Source organism: Gossypium arboreum, chromosome 10 (assembly GCF_025698485.1).
Source record: "Gossypium arboreum isolate Shixiya-1 chromosome 10, ASM2569848v2, whole genome shotgun sequence".
NCBI classification, from domain to species: domain Eukaryota; kingdom Viridiplantae; phylum Streptophyta; class Magnoliopsida; order Malvales; family Malvaceae; genus Gossypium; species Gossypium arboreum.
The window spans coordinates 126666221-126689682 of record NC_069079.1 but is presented as its reverse complement, the minus strand read 5'-3'; the positions used below and the strand labels follow the sequence as shown (position 1 = coordinate 126689682).

Genomic DNA, 23462 nt, shown 5'->3' with positions numbered 1-23462 from the left:
CTTTCATTAGGCTTTTTCTCCATGTTTTGAAGTGTGATCCTATCTGGCGTCATATCAGTCACATGGTTGTACTGTTGCATGAAGGCCTGTTCCAGATCTCTCTATGAACTGATTCTTGTACGGCTCAACTGATTGTACCATCTAGCCGCTGCTCCTACTAAGTTGTCTTGAAAACAATGGATCAATAATTGATCATTGTTCACATATCCAGTCATTCTCCTACAAAACATTGTTATGTGTGCCTCTGAACAAGTAGTCCCGTTGTACTTTTCAAACTCTGGCATCTTAAATTTATGAGGAAGTACTAAATCTGGGACCAAACTTAAGTCTTTGGCATCAATCCCATGATGACTACCAGTGCCTTCCAAAACCTTAAACTTCTCCTCTAACCACTTGCAGCGATTCTCCAATTGTTTTGCGGATTCAGTTGCCATTCTTTCCTTCTCCATCAAATCCAGATCAAGAGTGATAGGGTTGATCGAGCTATCACCCAAATTATTTCCCAACCCAGATGGGAAGTTTATGGGGATTCCAGCATCAACTGGCCCATGTTGAGGCCTCACGGTGACAGATGGCCTTTTAGGAGGTGCCTCGGTCTGCAGTGGCACATGAAGCGGACTAAAGCCTGGAGGAGGACCTTTATTCTCCTCTTCAGTGATCGCCATGGGAGCTTTTCCTTTATCAATGGCTCTCAACAGCTGAGCCATTTCAGCCATCATGTTCCTCTGAGCCTCTAGCATTTGCTCCCTCATTTCATTTTACATTTTGGCTAACTGCTTTTGCATTTGATCTTGCATATCTTTTTGTAATTGCTCGAACCTTTGATCCATACTCTTAGTTTTAGTGCGAGTGCCGATGTGTGATTTCTAGATTTTCCTTTCTAGCTTTGGAAGTAAACTTTAACTAATTAGGGTCTTTCTATAACTTTGAATACAAACGATGTGATGAAATGCTATGAGATGCAAATGCATGAATACAAAAAGGATATCGATTCTGGTTCAACTTAATTTAGAAAATTTTATTTAGAAAAAGAATATCTTTACATATAAGAGGATTACAAATACGCTTTCACCCTAAGGCCCAAAGTTTTAACTCTATCTAATAAAAGGGCTAACTCTCGTCCTATATCCGACGACGATGAATACATCAGACTCAATACATCAGCTTGAATTGCCAAGTCTTGCACATATTCAGCAACCTCTCGAATCTGGGCTATAGCCTCACCAATGACATGATCCCTTTCTCTGACCTGTCCTCTAGCCTGATGAAGCTGTCCCTTCAGATAATCTTCTTGCGCCTTGAGCTGCTCAACCTGAAGTTCACCGCCATGCAATGCCACTTCCAAATCCTCAACCTTGCTTTTTAGCTCCTTTAACTCGACCGTAGAATTATGGTTTTGGTGCCAATGCAGGGATCTTCCAAGCTCAGCTACCTTAGTCTTTAACACATTATTCTCTTCCTCTAATGCCAAATTATGCACCTGCATCTCTTGGAACTTCCTCTCCCTCGGCTCTAGCCTTTTCCTCTTAGACCTCTTTCTGCAACTGATCTGAAGATCCTCCTACTCTCGCTCTCCTCAAGGATACTTGTGCCCTTTTGTAATGCTCCTTTAGATCATCTCGATCTTCCTCAATCTTCCTCTTTTCTTTCCTCTCTTTCTCGACCTTCATCTTTTGAACGTCGACGTCCAAGCTCAAGTACATCTTTTTTTCCTCGACCTTTGCCACCCTCTTCTCGAACTACAAGCTCTTTCTCTCGAACTCCTGCTTCATAATTTCTAACTCTGAGGGCCTTACTTGCAAATATTCCTCTATCGGTCGAGTTCTTTCTATGCTTGGCTTAGGGATGTTATCATTAACCCTTTTGCCTCTCCATTCAACGTATTCTGGTATGGTTGCAGGGCTAATAGCTACCCCTTTCAACCGAAAAGTCTCTTTCCAAGCACTAGAAACTTCACTAACCTTCCTCTTGTAATTGGCTCCTCTGTATACAAATTCACTTTGAGCTAATCCCTGAGTTGCTGGTACGAACTGTCGCAATCCATGCTGCCTCAGCACGAGCAAAGGAGCATAACCAATGGCACCCCAAATTCCCAACAGGGGGACCCAACCAAAACTGCTGCATCGGTAAAGAACCTCCCCAGGAATCATCCACGGAGCCCTCCACTCGATATCTTTCGACTGAAGGTTCTGAAGTAGTGCTATCCAATTCTCTTCTGGAATATCAACTCTCCTAGTTGGAGCTACTATGTCTTTCAACGGTGAATAATCCTCGAAGAAGACCCGAAAAATCACCCTATCTATCAACAGGAAATGACTGTAGAACCAAGCCAAAAGTAACTGAGCACACCCTATAAACCTGCCGGCACCAGCCCTCCTACATGCACCTAAAGACCTGAATGTTTCAGCCAAAATTGCAGAGACAGAAGTGACCTTTTTACTGAGTCGATGAAAAAGATCCGTGGTTGCTTCATCCACATATCCCATAGCCCTAGGGAAACCATCAGACCATACAGGCTTAAGGCAAAAACATCTACCTTCTTTGTCTCATCGGGGTGTGTCAGAATCAACTCTTTCAAAGCGTCCCACGAAATGCACTTGCACTCACCCTTTTCTTTAATTCGGGTCGTGGTCCACTGCTCTCTCATCCCCGTAATAATCATCAATTTTTTCCAAAAGGTAGGGACACAGGCAGCCCGAGAATAGATCCTATCGTTCTGAAATCTGGGACAACGAAGCAAGGCAGTATACTCCTCCATAGTAGGTACCAAGTCTACTTCCCCAAAAGTGAAACAACTGTACGCCGGGTTCCAAAACTGAGCAAGGGCCCGGAATAAGTGCTCGTCTACCTGAACATCGAGCAAGTAAGGTAAGTCCCCGTAATTATCGTAAAATAACTGCTTGGTCTTTTTGCCCCACTGATCCCAAATTTCCTTAAGCTCTTAGAGATTATTCTGCGTGACATTAATACGAGTGTAATCTGGCAGCTCTGACACGTATCCTTCAGCTATACTATTTCCCTTTTCTAGTTGAGTTTGCTCAGACGATCTATGGACATTGGTGTTGCCCTCCATTCTATCAAGAAGTCCGTTCTCCATAATAAAACTTCCTAACTTAGAAACTGACCGTGAATCGATACCTTTTAAATGCAAAATGACATGCACAAAAGAAAGAAAACAGTTAGTATCATATGATATTAATAAACACAAAGATAACCTAAGTATAATTTTATCTATATTGAGCTCTTACGGTTTTTCTATATGTGGTTTGTTTCTAAAATTTGAGGTACCCGAACCAGCAGATTCCTCGATCCTCACCCATTATAGGCTCATTTGAATCGAGTTCAGTTCAGGGGAATATATTTCCTTATGGTTACACGGAGATGAAAATCTCACGAAACCATAGGTACGGATGTATCCCGAAAGTGATCCACTATCCTGCACGGAGGCGAAAACCTCACGAAGGCGTAGCTTCTCACTCCTACTTAAGGGTGTGACCACAACGGTCATGCAAATGCAATGCGTATCAGAATATAGCAACACATGCAATAATACAAACACATGTAATGCAAAGAGGATTAAATTTTAAAATTTTTAATTTCTGACATTAGGACAAGAGATAATCAATTACACGGCTTGACTCTCTTATTAGTCCCCAGTGGAGTCGCTAAGCTGTCGAAACCATTTTTAAATCGAGTTTTGAAAATGGGAATCGACTTTAAGAAAAACGAAAACGGGAGTCGCCACCAATCTTTTTAGGTGTGATTGGATCACCTTATAAAATGTTTTGTTTTAAAATATTAATTTTGGTCTACGGAAGTCGAGAAAATGGATTCGGGAGTCGATTACGTACGAGGAAGGGTTAGCACCCTCGTAACGCCCCAAAATTGGTACCTAATTGATTATCAAGTGTCTTTAATGTCAGAAAAAACAAAATTAAGATGCAATCCTCTTTAAAATATTTTGATTTTGAAAATTGAGATTCACTTGTATCAAAATATTGACACTAAGTTAGCCCCTCTTTTTTTGAAATCCCTATCTCGAAACGACAAAACGCCACATCCAATAAGTTAGGACACAGCGCTTTAAAATTCCAAGACGGTTGCTCGTATTTTGAAAACCTTAAAAAATTTAGAAGGATATTTGACTATTCGAACTCAACGAGAAAAGTTGCAACCCAATAAGTTAGGGCACTACTTTTTCGAAGCTTCCAAACACCAAGCATTGCCTTTTTATTTTTTGAAAACTTTGAAGTCTCGTTTTTAAAGCCGATGCATGAAGGAGCGCATTAACATAATAAAACATAACATACAAGATAGCATATTATAGTAATAGATAAATAAAAGCATAATAACAATAACATAAATGTCATACATTAATTAATATATATATATATAATAGAAATATAAAAATATGGCAAATTTTAAATAAGTAAAATATACATACAAAAAACAACATATACCAAAGAAGAATAGATAAAACATATAAATGTGTAATTCAACATATATATATATTAATAAACGAAAAAAATGATGCATGATGTATAATTGTATAAAAACAAAACAAGACAAACAAATACAATAATATATAAAAAAATAATAATAATAATATAGTAACATATGTTATTAAGCAATCAACACTTTATAAAATCATGAAAATAGCATTTAATACATGGACAATTTATAATATTTTCAAAAAATAAAAGGTTTAATAAAATAAAGTGAGTAATTTGGATATATGTGTATATAATTAAAATACAATTTAGATATTGGTGATAATAATATGTTATAGATAAACTTTTAATTTTAAGATAAAATAATAAAAATTATGGTATTGTATTATATCAAATAATATAAACATTTAATAATACATAAAAATATAATATTTAATAGTGAATTTTAAAATAGATAATATATAATAGTATATAAAAATAATAAAATGAAATAATTTATAATATATAATATAAAAATGTAAGTTTTAAAATAATGTATAATATAAATAAATAAATATATAAGATATATAAGTTAAAATATAATATATAATAATTTGCAAATTTTGAAAATATAAAAATATAATAAATAATATATATAATAAATTAAAAATAAGTTTAAAAGTATATAAAAAAAAGGGGTGAAATTAAAACGAATTAAAATTTATAGGGTTGTTTTTTAAAAGAATAAAAATCGAGGGCCACTTGGAAAACACGTTTGGATTAATGGACTCACCGGACAATTTGCCCTAATCCCCAAAACGACACCGTTTCCCTAGTTAAGCCTTAAAAGGCCATTTAGGACTAAATTGAAACAGATACAAACTGTTAGGCCAAATCATAAATAAAATAAAGCATGATTATAAACACACAAAAAGGTGAAAGGACTGATTGGGTAATTAACCCAATTTTCAAAAACACGTGGATCCTCCCCGGGTAATTGGGTCAACGCGCGGATCCTTAGCCTTAATACGACGTCGTTTTAAGCTTATTGGATTAAGCTAAAACGGTGTCGTTCTGTTGTGGTTATATAAGCCAAACTATTGGTTTTAAATCATTTTGAATCGGTTCTGGAAAAAAAAGAAAAAAAACTCTCTGAAAGAGAGTTGGGGAGGGGTATTCGGAGGGTCATCGGACCTCCATCTAGGGGTCTGTATGCACTCACGCGCCCTCGTCTTCTCCACCACATACGGTGGTCGGAGGTTTAAAAACCTCACCTTTAAATGCCGATTAAAGGTATTGTTTTCTCCTTTTATTATTTGCAGTATATATACGTACATATATTTAAAAAATTTCACTTTTGTGTATTCAATCGATTGAGATGCTTGCTGTGTATATGTATGCGAGAATAAATTCTTTTGTTGAATCTCTAAATTTTTATTGATTCTCTCTGTGTGTATTTTTCGGAGCGTAAGTCCCTTTACATCATTTTATTTGGGCTTTTATAGCCACTGCTTTATTACATAAATTGGGAAAGAAATCTTCGATTTCTTTCCATTTCTTGTCTACTGTATCCACCGTATCTTTGATTGTGATCTGCTGAAATCCTTTTATTTTAGTTTCCTTTTTTGTTTTTCGTATCTGCTGTGTTTCCTTTTCTTTTACAGGTGCTTGCGAGAAATCTGGTGGTGACGAGGGTTGGTGTAGATTCACGCGCTGATTTCGGAGGCAGAATCACAGCGCTGATGGGGGAGGTCACTGGAACGACGTGAGAGATGAGCAGGCACGTCCGTTGAGATGGCTTCTGGAATTTTCTATTTGCGGCGTGAGCAGAAAGAGCTAGGGTTAAAAACCCTAGCTGGTAATTTTAAATTTCGGGCCTCTGCTATTTGGGTCTGGTTTGGGTAGGGTGTAACAGGTCTGGGCTATTTTGGGTTTGTTGTAACGGGTCTGAGGTATTTGGGTTTTGTGTTTGGGCACTTGTAAGGACTTTATATGGACTGTTAAATAAATAAACATTTATTCATTTATTTATTTCATTTGGTTTTATTTAAGCCCGGTCAAATTTGGGCTATTACAATACACATATTGAATGTCTATATAAAGGGCTTTTCTATTAATCATTTTTACTCTTCTATTTGGAGTATTGAGGGCTTTGTTGTATATTGAAGGCATGTAAAACCCTTAAGGAAAGTGTTCTACACGCCTCAAAACCATCATATTTTACTAAATTTTTTTTTTTTCTTGTTTCAATCTTTATTATTTATTTTTCTAACAATTTAATGATATAATTGTTAATATAATTTGTTTAAGTATTTTTGTTAAAAATATATGATGTTCCATTTTATGTATAGGAAGCATGCGTGCTACAATATGTTAACTGTAGCACCCCAAACCCGGCCCAGACGTTAAGGCCGGATCCGACATGCCACATCGAAGCATTCAAAACATTTCCAATCTAGAAAGAAAACTTATGAGTGTTTTAAAAGATAATTTCATTATAGGTTAAAGTGAATGGAAGTCATGCACCGTGTAGGAAACCTAAAAGAGGTGGTGAGTCCATCTGATCGCTATACCAAGCTCCTTCGGATCCAATCCTAGACATACATACCACCATTGCCACACCTTAACGTCATGGATATTTCTAGGAAACCGATTTGATTAAGTCATTTTAGGAAAAGTGATTAATTTTGGAAAATACTTTCATTCGGAAGCTTTATTTGTTGTCGTGTTATTTTGAAATCAATTGTTGTTTTTGAAAACGCCTAAAGCTATCCAATTTCAACAGTTAAAATAAGTAATATCTATTTTAGTAATACATATTAAAACCATCAAAAATAATTAAGCTGCCTTATTACATTTAAAACCCAAAACTTCAAACGTAAATAAAAGGATGTCCAGTTCACCAAAAGAAAATCAAACTTTCGAGCGGGTGGCCACTCCGAATTCCCTCACAACTCCAAGCCCACTATGGTTGGGGATTTCCTCAGTGTGTAAGAAAAACCCATTCAAAGCCCAAGTCAGCTCAAGCCCATTGGGCCTAAGCCCATTCAGTATGATTATATGGGCGAGCCCTTTTCAGATTACAATAAACTAGGCCTTAGCCCCTTATTCAGATAACAGTATGGCCCATAGGCCCATTTCAAAATACATGCAACATCAATAACATATGCAAGCCCATTTGTGGAGACTACTCAACCCACCAACCACTACACTCCACCCGTACCACCATACACTCCATGTGGGGAATAGCTCAACCCACCCAAATTTAACACTCCACAGATTGCACCTTGCTGCTCGATTATCAAAGAATTGAGGCAAAGCCTCCAAGACGTGGACAAGCCACTTTCAAGACTTCCTCCGTCAATATCCCATCCATGCATCGATAATAACAACATGGCATGCAAGAAATAACAACAATCAAACATGCATTTAGGTCAATTTAACCCTAGGGGTATTTTAATTTATCTACTAGGGTAAAATCGTAAATTTTCCACTTTTAAAGGTATTTCAGTAATTTATCTATTTTAGGGTTTTTCATGCATATTCCTACCTTTCACGTACTAATGTAATCACTCATGAGGGTTCTTACCGAATGGGCCGTTGGCCCATCATTCCAATTTTGGCCCATTAAGCCCAAAAATATCGAGGGCACGTAAATCATGCACTTTGCGGTCCAAACATTGCAGCTTACCAAAAACATTAATCGATTTACCTCACGAGCATTCGACACTCGCAAATCTACAAAATACCGGGTTTTAAGATTTCGCTTTTCGCTTTTGCCGATCTAGACTAAGAAAGAGGGTGTTAGTTACACATTTGCTTATGATTTATATGTCGACGAGATCCACACACTAACGCTTATAATTGGATTACTAACACGTTAATCTAACTATTCAAATACAAACTACGATTAACCCCTTACAATATTCGGTCAACCGCACCTACAGATCATAGTAAGCTTATAAGAAATCAATAAGCAACTCATTAACAAATTTTTATCAATGTTTACCACATAATCATAATTTCACCGCAAGTCGTCTTCCCGAGCAACAGTTACTAAATCATTTATAATCTGAGCTACGAAACTCCAAATCAAATGCCGTTAATTTTCCCTGAAAATAGACTCATATATCTTCTATCCATAAAATTTTCATAATTTGGCCAATCAATACCAGATTTTTCTTAAAGTTTCCCATGTTTCACTGTTTGACCAATCTGACCACTCTTCATTACGAATCAAATTTCTCATTGTACAGAATTAAAAATATGTTCTAGTTTATTTCATTTGAAACTAGACTCATTAAGCTTTAATTACATAATTTATTCAGATTCTAATTCATCTCCCACAATTTATGGTGATTTTCCAAAGTCACGTTGCTGCTGCTGTCCCTAGCAGATTTATTACCAAATCACTCTTTCACGCCTAACTTGCATGCTTGTTATTTAAACATGTATATCACCAATCAATCATCACATATCTATGATTTTACTTAAGTATAATCTCCATTTCATCATTTTAAAGCACAACATGTTAGCCGATTTTTTTTCCCCTTAGCATCTAAGGCACATGCATGCTCATTTGTTTGGCTCAACTTCACCTATCTTCCATTTTTCATCAAAAGAACATGAAACAACAACCATTTCCTTCATTTTAATTCATGACTAAATGCTCACAACACAACTAAAACCAAAATATGCTTCAAGAGTTAAGGTAGAATCAAGAAGAACTCATGAACATCAAGATAGAAGCCAACTACCATGAACTTACCTTCAATTTTCTTCCCAAGTGACCGAACACTCAAGAGCTTTCTCCTCTCCTTTCTCTTCTCTAACTTTCGCTATGATGAACAAAGATGGACAAAACTTTGTTCTTTTCACCCCTTTTCTTTTAATAAAACTTCATATTTCATCCATTTAATTCTTTAATACAAAAGACATGAAATTCTTATCATGAAACATTTACCTAACCCATTATCATGAAACATTTACCTAACCCATTATCATGGAACATTTACCTAACCTATTATCAATTTGTATCAATTTGTACCATAAATTATGGATATCAAGTGCACATTTTGTCTACAACAACATGATGGCTAGCCACTTCATTTAAAATGGGAGGTTTGTCATGCAAATCCTCCTATTTTGCACTCCTATTTATTTGGCCATTTCAATTTAGCCTATAGCATTTTCAAACATTTTCATATAGGTTCTATTTCATAATTTCACTCTATTTTTCTTATGGAACAAAAATTAACTAAAATTACCGGGTTCTATCTTAAGCTTGGGCCTTCTAGAGGCCCACTAACATAATTAAACCTATGCCAACATTCACAGGATTCCCGAAAATTGGGGCGTTACATTAACTTTATACTATTTGGATATTGGAAATCATAAAACATTAATTGAATATTCTAATTAAAATTGTATAAAGTAAATATGCTTTCCTCATAATAAAATGTTTATTATTATAGAACAAAAATATTACAGTCTAGCTTTAGAAAGTTCAAAGCAGATAACCCAAACAAACTTCGAATAATAGAAAAGCATGAAAACTGAATACATACAAATGTAAACCATCAAAGCACAAGGCTACTTGCTTCTTTTTAAGATGGAAAATCATAGAAGATTGTCCTCAATAAAATATCGGCAAGTGTTGGTGCAGTGTTCAATGAAATAAAACCATGCTCGTTGCCAATATGGATTTATATACAAAATGGTAGCAATAATCGATAACACAATTACATAAGAAACAAAAAAGGTCACTTGGAAAACATACATGTCCATCTAGCCACTTTCTTCTTCATTGTATGAGGCATATGGTGTTGTTGTTGATGGTGAATTAGGCTCATTGCAATCTTTTGGCAGGGGATGTCCACAGAGAAAACGATTTGCCATGTAACTGCTTTCATCAAAGGTCACAAATTGAGCTTTCTGATATGGAATACTCCCTGACAAGTTGTTGTATGACACATTGAAAACTTCCAGGGTATACAACTCCATCAATTTTATAGGGATTATTCCACTTAGGTTGTTGTGAGAAAGATCTAAACTCTCAATTTTATTAAGCCTTGAAAGCGTTGATGGTATATGTCCAGTCAAATTGTTGTGCGACAAGTTCAATGAATGAATTTCTCTCAATTTTCCAATCTCAAAGGGTATTTCTCCTGTTAACCTGTTACATGATAAATCAATTCCAGACACATCTTTAAGAATCTTTTCCTTGTATATGTAAGAAGATCTCTTTGTCGTATAATCCACTTTTTCATCAATTGGATTCTCAATAAACAAAGTTACATAGACTTCATCAAGTCTTTTAAAAGTGCTCCATTCAAATTAGGTTTGTTCACTATAATCAACTATCCCCAAGGATCCAATAAAACCTTTCAAATACGCTTTTGTTGAAGATTTTTCATCATTTGGCTCAAGGGTTAAATTACTCAAACAAAAAGGTATTGGACCCGAAAGATTGTTTTGAGAAAGAACAATGATGTTTAATGAAAGCAATTTGCATAACTCAATAGGAATTTCTCCAGTAAAAAAATTGGCCTTGAGAAGGAGGACACGCAAAGCTGAAAGAGTACCAACTCAATTTGGAATTTCACCAGTCAACTGGTTTTCACTGACATCTAAAGTCACCAAAGAGGAGCAGTTAAAGAATGCATTTCCCAAGGCGCCACTTAATCTATTTCTATTCAAATGGAGATGTTTGATAGATTGTGCACCAGAGCAAGATGGTATTGGGCCAGAAAATTTGTTTTGGGAAAGCTCCAAAACTTTGAGGCCATCTATATGGCACAAATCCCTTGGAATGGAGCCCTCAAGTTGATTGTTGAATAAATCCAATGCCGTCAATTCAGATAGATTCGATATCCATCTTGGGAGCTTGCCTGACAAGTTGTTATTACTTAAATCCATAACCATAAGGGGAGATAGACGGACAATTGTGATATCAATACTCGGTAACCTCCCATCAAAGTTGTTGCCATCTAAATATAAAAAATTTAATGAATTTAAGCCAAAGATAGTTGGGGTTATCTTCCCACTCAGACGATTATTTGATAGTCTAAGAAACACTAATGAGTCACTTTTAGCTAACTTTTCTGGTATTCCTCCATGTAACTGATTATGTGATAGATCTAAATATAACCCAATGTACCCACTTTTCAAACTACCCAAACAAGGAGGAATATTACCTTCAAGGATGTTGCTAGATAAGTTTAACATCCTTAGTTGTGGGAAAAATGAACAAATGTTTGTTGGAATTTGGCCTTGTATTTTATTTGCAGATAGATCAAATACGAACATGTATGGATTTGGATGTGAAGAGAACTGGAGATCACGGTTGATAAAAGAATTGCCCTTCATTAAAGATCCTCCCATTCTTGTATTGTTCTCTAACAACTACAAAGGAACGTTTCCTCCAAAATTATTATATGAAAGATCAATAACTCTTAGGTCATATTGGTAATAGAGGAATTTGGGAACTTCATTGTGGACTTCCTTTGGTGTACAATTTGACAAACGAAAAACTTTTATTTGGAATTTTGGGATCCAAGTTCGAATGGCAGGCTCTTTGACTAACTCATTTTGATCGCTGAAGAGGACTTCGAGATGTGAGTGGTTGGCAAATGACATGAAAAAAGATGGAACTTTAAATAGGTTTCGTGAAAGAAAAACAAATTTAAGCAATGTGAGATTGGCTAGAGTAGTGGAGGCACCATTTCCAATGAATTGATTACCAGAAATATCCAAATGATAAAGAGATGATAAGTTAGCCTAACATGAAGGAAGTTCTCCCTCAAGTGCATTTTCACTAAGATCCAACACCTTAAGCTTCCGTAAGTCACACCATCCTGTAAAACAAATTCAATAATAAAAAAACAGTTACTTTTCAAAATTAGTTAAATAATATGGACTCGTCTCCAAAATCAATGATAAGAAATCGTTTAGTCTCGCTTAAATAATTAAATCATAGTTAATTTACCTTGGGTAGGTAGTGTTCCGGTCAGCCCACAGTCATGCAAAGACAAGGCTTTGAGAGAATTCAACACACGAATGCTTTGAAGAATGTTACTGAGATGTGAACCATCCAACACTAATTCTTCTAAATTGATCAAACCATCTAATTCTATAAAGATTTGCAAATAGAAAGTAGTTAATTAATGCAATAACTGAAGAAAGTAGCTTGATTTATTTAATAATCATTAAATGTAATTATACCTTCAATAATATTTATTGATCCATTAATCAAGTTATTCCCTACATTCAAAGACTTCAGATTGGAAAGTCCTCCGAGCCGTGCCAATAAGGTATTATTGAAAAAATTGTAACTCAAATCAAGCTTTTCTAAATTGATCAACTTAAGTTGTCTCTCACCATCTACAAAGTATTTAGATAAGTAGATTTATTATCAAGGGAATATTAAAATTGTATGTATATATACGAAGTTTGATAGAGTAAAATATATCAACACATACTATGAAAATATTGAAGGCTCTCAATTTCATTATTACTCATATCCAACACTATTCAATTCAGTTAAATACTCATTTTGTCAGTTAAATAATCATCACAAAAATATAGCTATGAAATTCTAAGTTGTGTCCTATTCTAAAAAACTTCTTATTGGTTTATGAAATTAATTGTACATACCTCCAATATCGATTGATCCTTGCACTAGATTTCCTCCAATATTCAAGGACTTTACACTTAGCCCCTTGATATATGTCAGATCACTGTTCTTCAACCTATTCCCACTCAAGTCAAGCTCTTCCAAATTCATCTCTGTAGAAAATTTGTTATATTGTTTCATGGAAAATTTGTTTTATATAACTTGAAACAAAAAATATTGGTTAAAACATGTTATAGGTTCCTATACTTTTCATAAATTTGAAATTTAGTTTTTGTACTTTAATTTCAAGAAATTTAGTCCCTTTACTCTTCAAATTTGAAAATTTAGGTCTAATTATTAACATAGTTTTTGTTAAATTTATTGGTGTGACATTTTAAAACAAAAAAAATCAATTGGTAGTAATGTAACTAAAAAATGACGTTAAAATTAACTTGAATTTAAGAAAATGTTTAACCGTATTAACAATTAAACTTAAATATTAAATTTTAAAAAGTAGAAGGATTAAATTTCAAATTCAAAAAATACAGTTATGGTATATTTTAATAAAAAATATTCAATTTCTCCCTATGCTTTTGTGTTATCTGGTGCAGTAATAATTTATTACTAATGATTTAATATATTAGCTGAGTTGCTTATAGATTCATGGATCATTCTAACTTGAGAACTTTGGTTTATACCTCGTAAATACTGGAGACTTTAGATCCTATTGTAGCTTAAATCCAAGACCTTCAAGTTTGGCAGACTCTTCACTTCTACTCAACAACAATGAAATATATGTTTAAATAAATAAAAATTCAATTACTCTAAATTGACAAAGAATATAGGAAGTTATGGTATATTTTAATAAAAAAATATTCAATTTCTCCCGATGCTTTTGTCTTATCTGGTGCAGTAATAATTTATTACTAATGATTTAATATATTAGCTTAGTTGCTCATATAAATTCATGGATCATCCTAACTTGAGAAGTTTGCTGATTGAATAAGGAATTCAATTTATACCTGGTAAATGCCGGAGACTTTCGATCCTATTGTCGGTTAAGATCAAGACCTCCAAGTTTGGTAGACTCTCCACTTTAATTCAAGAGCAATGAAATATAAATAAAAATTCATGTTTATTTATTAAATGATTTTAAATAAAATGATAATTTTATTTTTATTAATTAATTATTGTTCTATTCATTTTTATTATAATTTATTTTTATATTTAGACTAATAAATAAAATATCTACAAGACGTATTAAAATAAATATATAAAGGGCCCATGATAAGACATGAGTCAGAATAAATACAAACTGTAGCGACGTAAAAATTTTGCTTTGGTCGCTAGTTGAGGCGATTATTTGAAAACTTTGAAAATGGAATTTCAGTTTTATTAAAAGAGGGAGTCGCCACCGATCCTTTTTCTAGGTGTGATCGGACACCTAATAAATCCTTCTTTTTAAAAGAAATTTTATTTTTTTTAAACAAAAAGAAGGCCGAGTTTAGGTCTACATCAAAAGCCAGAGAAAAAATAGGGTTCGGGAGTCGGTTACGCACGAGGAAAGTATTAGCACCCTCGCGACACCCAAAATTGGTATCTCGTTAAGCATGTATTGTCTTAATTTTCAAAAATGCGAGTTCAATGTAATATTTAATCATGATCCAATCAAAACACGAGAATTTTTACAATCTCAATTTCTTTTGAGAAGGACACGTTCCGTTTTTAACACAAGCCGATTGCTATTCACCCAACACAGCGATGAAACCGACGACTCAATGTTAAATCGGTATGTTGCCTTATTTATTTTTGAAGTTGATTAGAAAACATAAAAAATATCATTTGCGATAGGAAATTGTAAACAATGCAAGCGATGATACAATTAATGAAAAACATTAAAATATAATATTAGCATAAAAATAACAATAATATTCACAATAGAAATAATGTTCTAAAATAATAAAAGGAATAGTATTCGTAGTAATGGTAAAAATAATAATATGCACATGAAAAATACACACGATATATGTATGTTAATGATGATGATAATGACAATAAAAATAACAAATATTATGTAATATGTGTAAACGAACTTATAATTTAAGTAAAAATGATAAAATAATAATGGAATAAATATAGATAAGTATTATGTGAAACAAAATAATGATACAGGATAAAGATAATAATAATAATAATAATAATAATAATAATAATAATAATAATAATAATAATAATAATAATAAAATCCAAAGTTTGAAATTACATAAAAGTATAAACGAATAAATAATAAAATCAATGTATTATATAAGACATAAATATATAAAAGAAAAGCTATAATAATAACAATAGTAATTATAATAAAAGTAAAAATAAGAAATATAACAATAATAATATTAGTGATAAAATAATAGTTATAAAAAAAACATAATAACCATGACAATAAAGAATAATAGTAATAATAAAAATAATGAAAATAAAAGTAATATTAATGATACATTATATTATGATAGTGAAGTAATAACAATAGCGATAATGATAATAATAATTAATAAGTTAAAATAATTAGTAATAAAGTAATAAATAAATAAATAAACATAAAAAGGAAGTGTATAATATAATAATAATATTAAAATAAGGTAATTAGAAATATTATTACATAAATACCTATACATATATATATACATAACAAAAATATTCACTATATTAACAATGATAATAATAATAGTAATAATATTAAAATAAAAAAGAATAATAAAATATAATAAAAATAATAAAGTAATTAAAAATAATACTATATATATACATGTACATAGGTAATAAAAATATATACTACTATATAATAATAATAATAATATTAAAATACGAAAAAACAAATACAATAAAAAATTGAAATAAAGTAATAAAAAGATAAGACTATGTACAAATATATATATACATATATAATAAAAAGTATACGCTATTGTATAATAATATTAATAATAATAATAATAATAGCAAAATACAAAAACACGCATAATAAAAATATTAAAATAAAATAATAAAAAGCTATAAAAATAGATATACATATACGCACATAAAAATATATACTAATATATATATAATAATATTGCAATGCAAAAAGCAAATATAATAAAATATTAAAATAAAGTAATAAAAAGAGCACTACTATATATATATATATATGCATATACGTATGAAAAAATATACTAATATATATATAATAATATTGCGATGAAAAAAAAGCAAATATAATAAAATATTAAAATAAAATAATGAAAAACACTACTATATATATATACATATACATGTACGTATATAACAAATATGCACTAATATATAATAATAATAATAACGATACGTTTTATAATAATAGAGTAAAATAATGATGATAATCCATATTAGATAATAATAGTGGAATAATAATAAACATAACAACATTAAACCAATTAATCCAATTACAATATTAAATATAATAAATAGGACTAAAACGAATCTAAAGTAAAAATTTAGGATCAACTTGAAAAATGATAAAGGACCAAATGCGAACACGCGGAAGAGAGCAGGGATCAATAGAAAAAAATTCCCATTTCTGAAATGACGCAGTTCACATGAGGGTTAAAATGAAATAGAAATTAAATTCTGGGTAAAATCGAAAAAAGAAAAAGTAGAATGGGACCACATTAAGACGGCCTCAAAAGAGGAAGGACCAAGGGCACAAATAGATCCTTGGTCCAAAAACACGCGGATCCTGGGCTTCTTTGGGTCGGGTTTTGGGTCAGAGACCAAAACGACGTCGTTTTGGCCCCTGAACCCACACACCAAAATGGCGCCGTTTCGTCTATAGTATTTAAGTTATTTTCTTATATTTTTTTTTATTTTTTTTGCTTCATTCGAATCAAAAGAAAACAAAAAAAAAAAAAGAAAAGAAAACTAAAGGAATAAGAAAAAAAGAGATTAAAATCAACTTTTCTTTCTTCTTGTTGTTTTGCTTTTCAATTTTCAATACTTGTCTAACAGTGAACTTTTTCTTTTTTTCTAAACAGAACAACAACCAAAGAAAAGAAAAAACTAAAAATCCCTCTTATTTTACATTGTAAATTCGGCTTTTATAGCCTGTTTGTACATATCATAGCTTTTTCTTTTTAACTTTTCTTATTTCTCAGCCTCGTTACTATTTAATCACTGTTTTGTATTGTCTTGCTTTTGCTTGCTATTGTTTCTTTGCTAATTTGGTCTTCTTTTACAGAGAGTGGTTGAAGGCAGTTTAAAATTTCAGATTTTTCTTTTCTTTCTTTTTTTGATTTGGGCTAGGGTCAGGTTAGGCTATTGAATTTTGGGTGTTTAATGTGTTGGGTTTTGAGATTTAATGTAAATGGATTTTGAGATTTAATGTAAATGGGCTAAAATTGGCCTACAACACAAACTAAAAATCAAAATATAGTTTACACAGAATAAAACTAAAAAAATATGATCTTAAAATTTTTAAGGATTTAATTTTGCCATTAAACCAAAATCGTTAACTTTAAGATGAATTTTTCTTTAAATTTTTTTTTTCAAATGATGCTATGATCATTGTGGCATTATCACTAAAGATTTGCAAAATAGAAAGCATTTAAATAATGCAGTAACTCATAGTTTGATTTGTTTAAGGCTTAATAACAAATCGACTATTAATGTTTGTATGTTTTATCAAAATAGTTCTAATTGTATTTTTAAAATTTTTTAGTCATTAATTTTGTTTTCTTTTTAAACTGCTTTTCTAATAAATTTAAAGAAAGTACTGTTAAAAAGTTAATGGAGATGATGTAGAATTTCATACATAGGATATTTTTAAAGAGATGTAATTTATTACTTAAATAGCACTTTAAGATCATTACATGTGAAAATGTTAAAATAAATAATACATGAAATTAAAAAATAACTCTTAATTTAAATAAAGTAAACAAAATTATCTAAAAAAGTTTAACTCGGTAGGAAAACCTCTCAATAAACAAACGTATGAAAGATTTAAACCTTCTAAAAAAGATTGAATCCTTGAATTTATTCATTAAACCTATTAGAAAAAGCAATTTGAAAAAAATAAAGGTTGATGACAAAAACAGCTCCAAAATACAATTTGAATCATTTTACCAAAACATGTAAACATTAGTTGCCAAATTTATCATTATGTAATTATTTAAAATCATTTAATATATATTTGAAGTTAATTAATTCAATTATACCTTCAATAAATATAATATTTAGTAAATCCTTTACTTAGGTTATTCTCTACGCTCATAAACTTCAAATTGGAAAGCCCCGAGATGTGTTAATAGGGTAGTATAAAAAGGAATTATAACTCAAATCAAACATTTCTAAATTAATTAACTTAAGTTGTTTCTCACCTTCCACAAAGCATTTGTATGCATATATACATACAAATTATTTGTATATGAAATCTGATAGAGTAAAATATATCAAATACATACCATGAGAATATTGAAGGCTCTCAATTCTATTTGAACTCATATCCAAGTTCTTCAGCTTTGTCAGATTATTCAACAACGCTATCCAAATCAATTCAATACTCATTTTGTTAGTCCACTTAAATAATCGTCACAAAATTAATTATCCCTAAAAATAACATGAGTTTAAATCATCGTTTTACCAAAAAAATTTAAATTTAATTACTTATCTTTATATTTTTTGAAAAACCATGCACATGTACTAGAAATAAATACATAAATGTTTTTAATTCATTTCCCAAAATATCAATCCTATATGATATGATCATATAATAGACTATAAATTATTCTAAAAGTTAAAAATTATTAAAAACTTCTTTACGTGTAGCTTAATTTATTGGTTTATGAAATTAATTGTACATACCTCCAATATCGATTGATCCTTGTAGTAGGTTTTCTCCAATATTCAAGGACTTTAGACTTAACCCCTTAATATATGTCGGATCACTGTTCTTCAACCTATTCCAACTCAAGTCAAGCTCTTCCAAATTCATCTCTGTAGAAAATTAGTGATATTTAAAAATTGTTTTTTATATCTTCAAATAAAAATATTGGTTAAAATATACTATAGGTCCCTATGCTCTTCATAAATTAGAAAATTAGTTTTTGTACTTTAATTTCAAGAAATTTAATTTCTTTCCTTTTCAAATTTTATAATTCAACTCCAATCGTTAACACAGTTTTTTTGTTAAATTTATTATGGTGACAATTTAAAACAAACAAAAAAATTTTATTAACTAGAAAATGACATTATAATGAATTTAAATTTAAAAATTGTTTAACTGTGTTAACAATTAGACCTAAATTTTAAAAGCTAAAATGTAAAAAGATTAAATTTCAAATTAACAAAGAATAGAGAGAGTTCAATTTCTCTCAATGCTTTTATCTAATCTGGTGCAGTAATAATTTATTACTAAGGATTTAATATATTAGCTGAGTTGCTCATAAATTCATGGATCATACTAACTTGAGAACTTGGTTTATACCTTGGAAATGCTGGAGACTTTGGATCCTATTGTACCTTAAATCCAAGACGTTCAAGTTTGGTAGACTCTTCACTTCTATTCGAGAGCAATGAAATATATATTTAAATAAATAAAAATCCAATTATTCCCCCGAGGTTTTATGGAAAATACAATAAACCTTAATATTTTTTATTAAATGATTTTAAATAAAAGGATAATTTTATTTTTTTATTAATTAATTGTTGCTATCATCTATTTTATATTCAGATTAATAACTAAAATATCCGCAAGGCATATTAAAATAAATATATAAAGGGCCCATGGTAGGGCATAAGCTAGAATAGAAACAAACAAACCAAAAATCTAAATATCATTTACACAAATGAGACTCAAATTTGTGATTAAAATTTTGCACTTTGAGATAATTTTTTCTTTGAAAAATGATTTTTAGTTTTTTATTAAGTGATGCTATCATTGTGAAATTATCATTTGACACATGACAATTTGTAAATTGGATATCCTAGCTAACTTTTTTAACGCTCAAAGGATTAATTCAATGTCGACTAAACCATTAGGTCCTTATTTGAGCAAAAAAAAAAATTTAAAGATCAAAAGTGAAAAAACTATATACTTTAAAGATCAAGTGAAAGAAATAATATTAAATTTAATATGATTTGCCAAAATTCACTATCATATTAAATTAAAATTATTCTAAATAAAGTAACAAAAATATGAAACCAAAAATAAATTACCCAAAATGAATCTACTCAAAACCAATTAAAATATTTGGGAGATGAAAGCTCACTTGATAAAATACTGTCATGGAAATCATTAAGAGATAATTTAAGGATTTCCAAATTGCTGAAGGCAGATGATAAAGATACTGCAAGAAGGATTTTTTTGGTTGAAAGAAACAAATTATAAAATATTGAATAGAGAAAAATCACTAACTTGAACTAAATTTCCATCGGCAGAGCGACAAACCTTTGTTATCAATAAAATCCTTTATTCCATTCCGGAATAAATCAAGACTCTTCAATTCTTTAAAGGGGAGAAATAAAGAAACATCGAGAGACCAAGATGGACGTCCCGAGTTCCATAAATGTTTGATAGAAAGAGAAAGTCCTTTCACTCGTCCACTAGTATTATGACATTCAATGTTTTTCCAGTGACAACAATTCGAACCTTTCTCAGCTATCCAGTCGCTAACATCGAAAACAGAATGGAGTTGTAAGAGAGCAACTCTCTCCTGCTCCCAGCACCCCTGGGTCTGTATGAAAAACAGAGAAGTAGTGAGCAATATCCATAACAATTTAAGATCCATCATCTCAAATCCACTCAGCTGCTACCTTGGAGCATTTGGATGAACCAAAACCTTAAGCTTTATACAACTATGATTCTCAATTTTCCAAATTGTGGGCCCAGCTAATTTGATTTTTGCTCTAGTTGTGATTAATTTCATTCTCAATTTTCCAAAATATGGGCCCAACTAATTAGATTTTTGCCTAGTTGTGGTTAATTTCATTTTCAATTTTCCAAAATAAGATTGATTGCTCTGGGTATTAATATTATTATATATAAGTAAATTTTTTTATTTATAAGAATATAATGATTTACTATCAACTAATAATATAATAACAATAAATATTTTTATTGGTTCTATTTTTGGGGAACAAAGTCCTAAAACTCTCCATAGTAGCAACAGCGTGGACTGACTAAAGGTATTGAAATCTATGTAAAACGTAAAAAGAAAATGTCATTTCGCATGTAGGGATTTATGAACGGAATCTAGACGATAATTTCACATTGACCCTTCATCCTGATGAATTTGTGAAAAATGTGATTTCGCATGGGGATGGTAGGCTCCCAACCCCTTAAAATTAAAATTTTACATTCACTTTTTATAAAAACATACAATTTAATTTCATCCAAAAAAAAATTTATTTCACTTCAGTTGATGGTCTAAAATGTACAAGGGAGCTCTACCCATTCAAAATAATTAATTTTCAATGTACATATTTTAATAATTAATTTATAATAAAAATTCCATTTTGCACATCAGTGTCTTCTTTTTTTTTTTCTTTTTCGTTTTAATGATTTAACAATGTGAAAGGTGTTGGGAAGAAACCGAACAACCGAAACAAAGCGAAAGCACAACCGGTGTTCTTTCTCTCCTTATAACTTCTGTCAAAAAATTATGGCAAGCACAATAGCACAAGATATGTTTTCTAGCAACCTTAATCAACCACAAATCAACTAATGCAACCACAACAAAAATAAATAGAAACACCGATATTTTTACGTGGAAAACCCCTCTAAATCAAAGGTAAAAACCACGGGACTTTAGAGTCCGATAAAGAGCTCCACTATCATCAAATGTTCGACTACAAGATCACAATATCAAGCTTACAACAAGCATTCAACTCCGACAAGGCTAACAATATGCAATCTTTAGCAAAAGAGAGAAAAATGAGAGAACATCACCAAAAACGTAACTGCTGAAAAACGGGTATTTCTGACGCTACAAGACTCGGATGAAAAATCCGACCGTAAAAGTCAAGAACACCTTATCGCCTAGCTGTTGTCCAAAAATCAGCTCAATCGAACCACGGATGGACCTTCGATCGAAGAGTTGATCACTGCTGCACTAAACTTAAAAACGAAATTTTCTTCTCTCTTTCTCTGCTTTTAATTTGAGAATTTGGCTCTCTCATTCTACCCACAACACCGTAAAAGCCAAAATGAATGGCTCTTTTTTTTTTTTTGACAAATCCAAGAAAAGAAGGCAAAACATTATGCCAGAAAATATGGGTTTCCCACATAGTGGGACCCACACCTAACAAATCTCCCCTCCAACTATGTGGGAATGCCTCCATGCCGGAGGTCAAACAACATGCTTCAAACTTTCCTCTTGGTAAGGCCTTCACAACATATCAGCACCATTATCATTAGTGTGTATCTTTTCAAGCTCTAATAGCTTAGCTTCAAGAACATCTCGTATCCAATGGTACCTCACATCAATATGCTTAGATCTAGCATGAAAAGTTGAGTTCTTACCAAGATGAATAGCACTGCTATCACAAAGACAGACATACTTCTCCGAGTAAAACCAAGCTCATGCACAAACTTCTTCATCCAAAGCATCTCCTTACACGCTTCGGTTCTTTGCAATGAACTCGATTCGATGGTGGACAATGCAACACACTTTTGCGCCTCGATTGCCATGCCACAGCTCCTCCTCGCATAAATGATTAAGTAACTCAAGTAGATCTCCTCGAGTCAATGTCTCCGGCCATGTCCGAATCAGATACCCAACAAGAACAGGTTTCTCATTGTCAAACAAAGTTTCATGTTGGAAGTGCCACGAAGATATCTCATAATCCACTTCACTGCATTCCAATGCTCTCTGCCTGGATTAGAAAGAAACCGACTAACTGTACCAACGGCATAAGCCAAGTCTGGTCTCATGCAGACCATTGCGTACATCAAACTACCTACGGCTGAAGAGTAAGGAATTTTCTGCATCTCTTCCTTCTCCTTTTCTGTGGAAGGACTATGCTTAACACTCAATCTAAAGTGCATAGCAAAGGGAGTATTCACCGCTTTAGCTTTGTCCATACTAAACCTTTGAAGTACTTTCTCAATGTACCTCTCTTGTGATAACCATAATTTCTTGGCCTTTCTATCACGTGTCAGTCTTATTCCAAGAATTTGCTTTGCTGGCCCCAAATCCTTCATTGCAAAGGATTTACTCAACTCTTGTTTCAACTTATCAATTCTAGAAGTATTTTGACCAACAATAAGCATATCATCAACATAGAGCAAAAGAATAATAAAATCATCACCAGAGAATCTCTTAACAAACACACAATGATCAGAAGTAGTCTTCTTGTATCCTTGCTCCCCCATAACAGACTCAAACTTCTTGTACCATTGCCTTGGAGCTTGC

At 32.0% G+C, this 23462-nt stretch overlaps 1 protein-coding gene across 1 annotated transcript; it reads right to left on the bottom strand.

The window, feature by feature from the left end:
* Nucleotides 1–10217: 10217 nt before the first annotated feature.
* LOC108488225 (receptor-like protein 15) lies at nt 10218–13215 on the bottom strand. The gene is made up of 6 exons (XM_017792516.1): nt 13086–13215; nt 12654–12812; nt 12418–12561; nt 12215–12286; nt 11036–11419; nt 10218–10690 (listed from the first exon to the last, which is right to left on the bottom strand). Exons 1-6 carry the CDS (start codon nt 13213–13215, stop codon nt 10218–10220), a joined length of 1362 nt encoding a protein of 453 aa, XP_017648005.1.
* Between the last annotated feature and the right edge of the window lie 10247 nt (nt 13216–23462).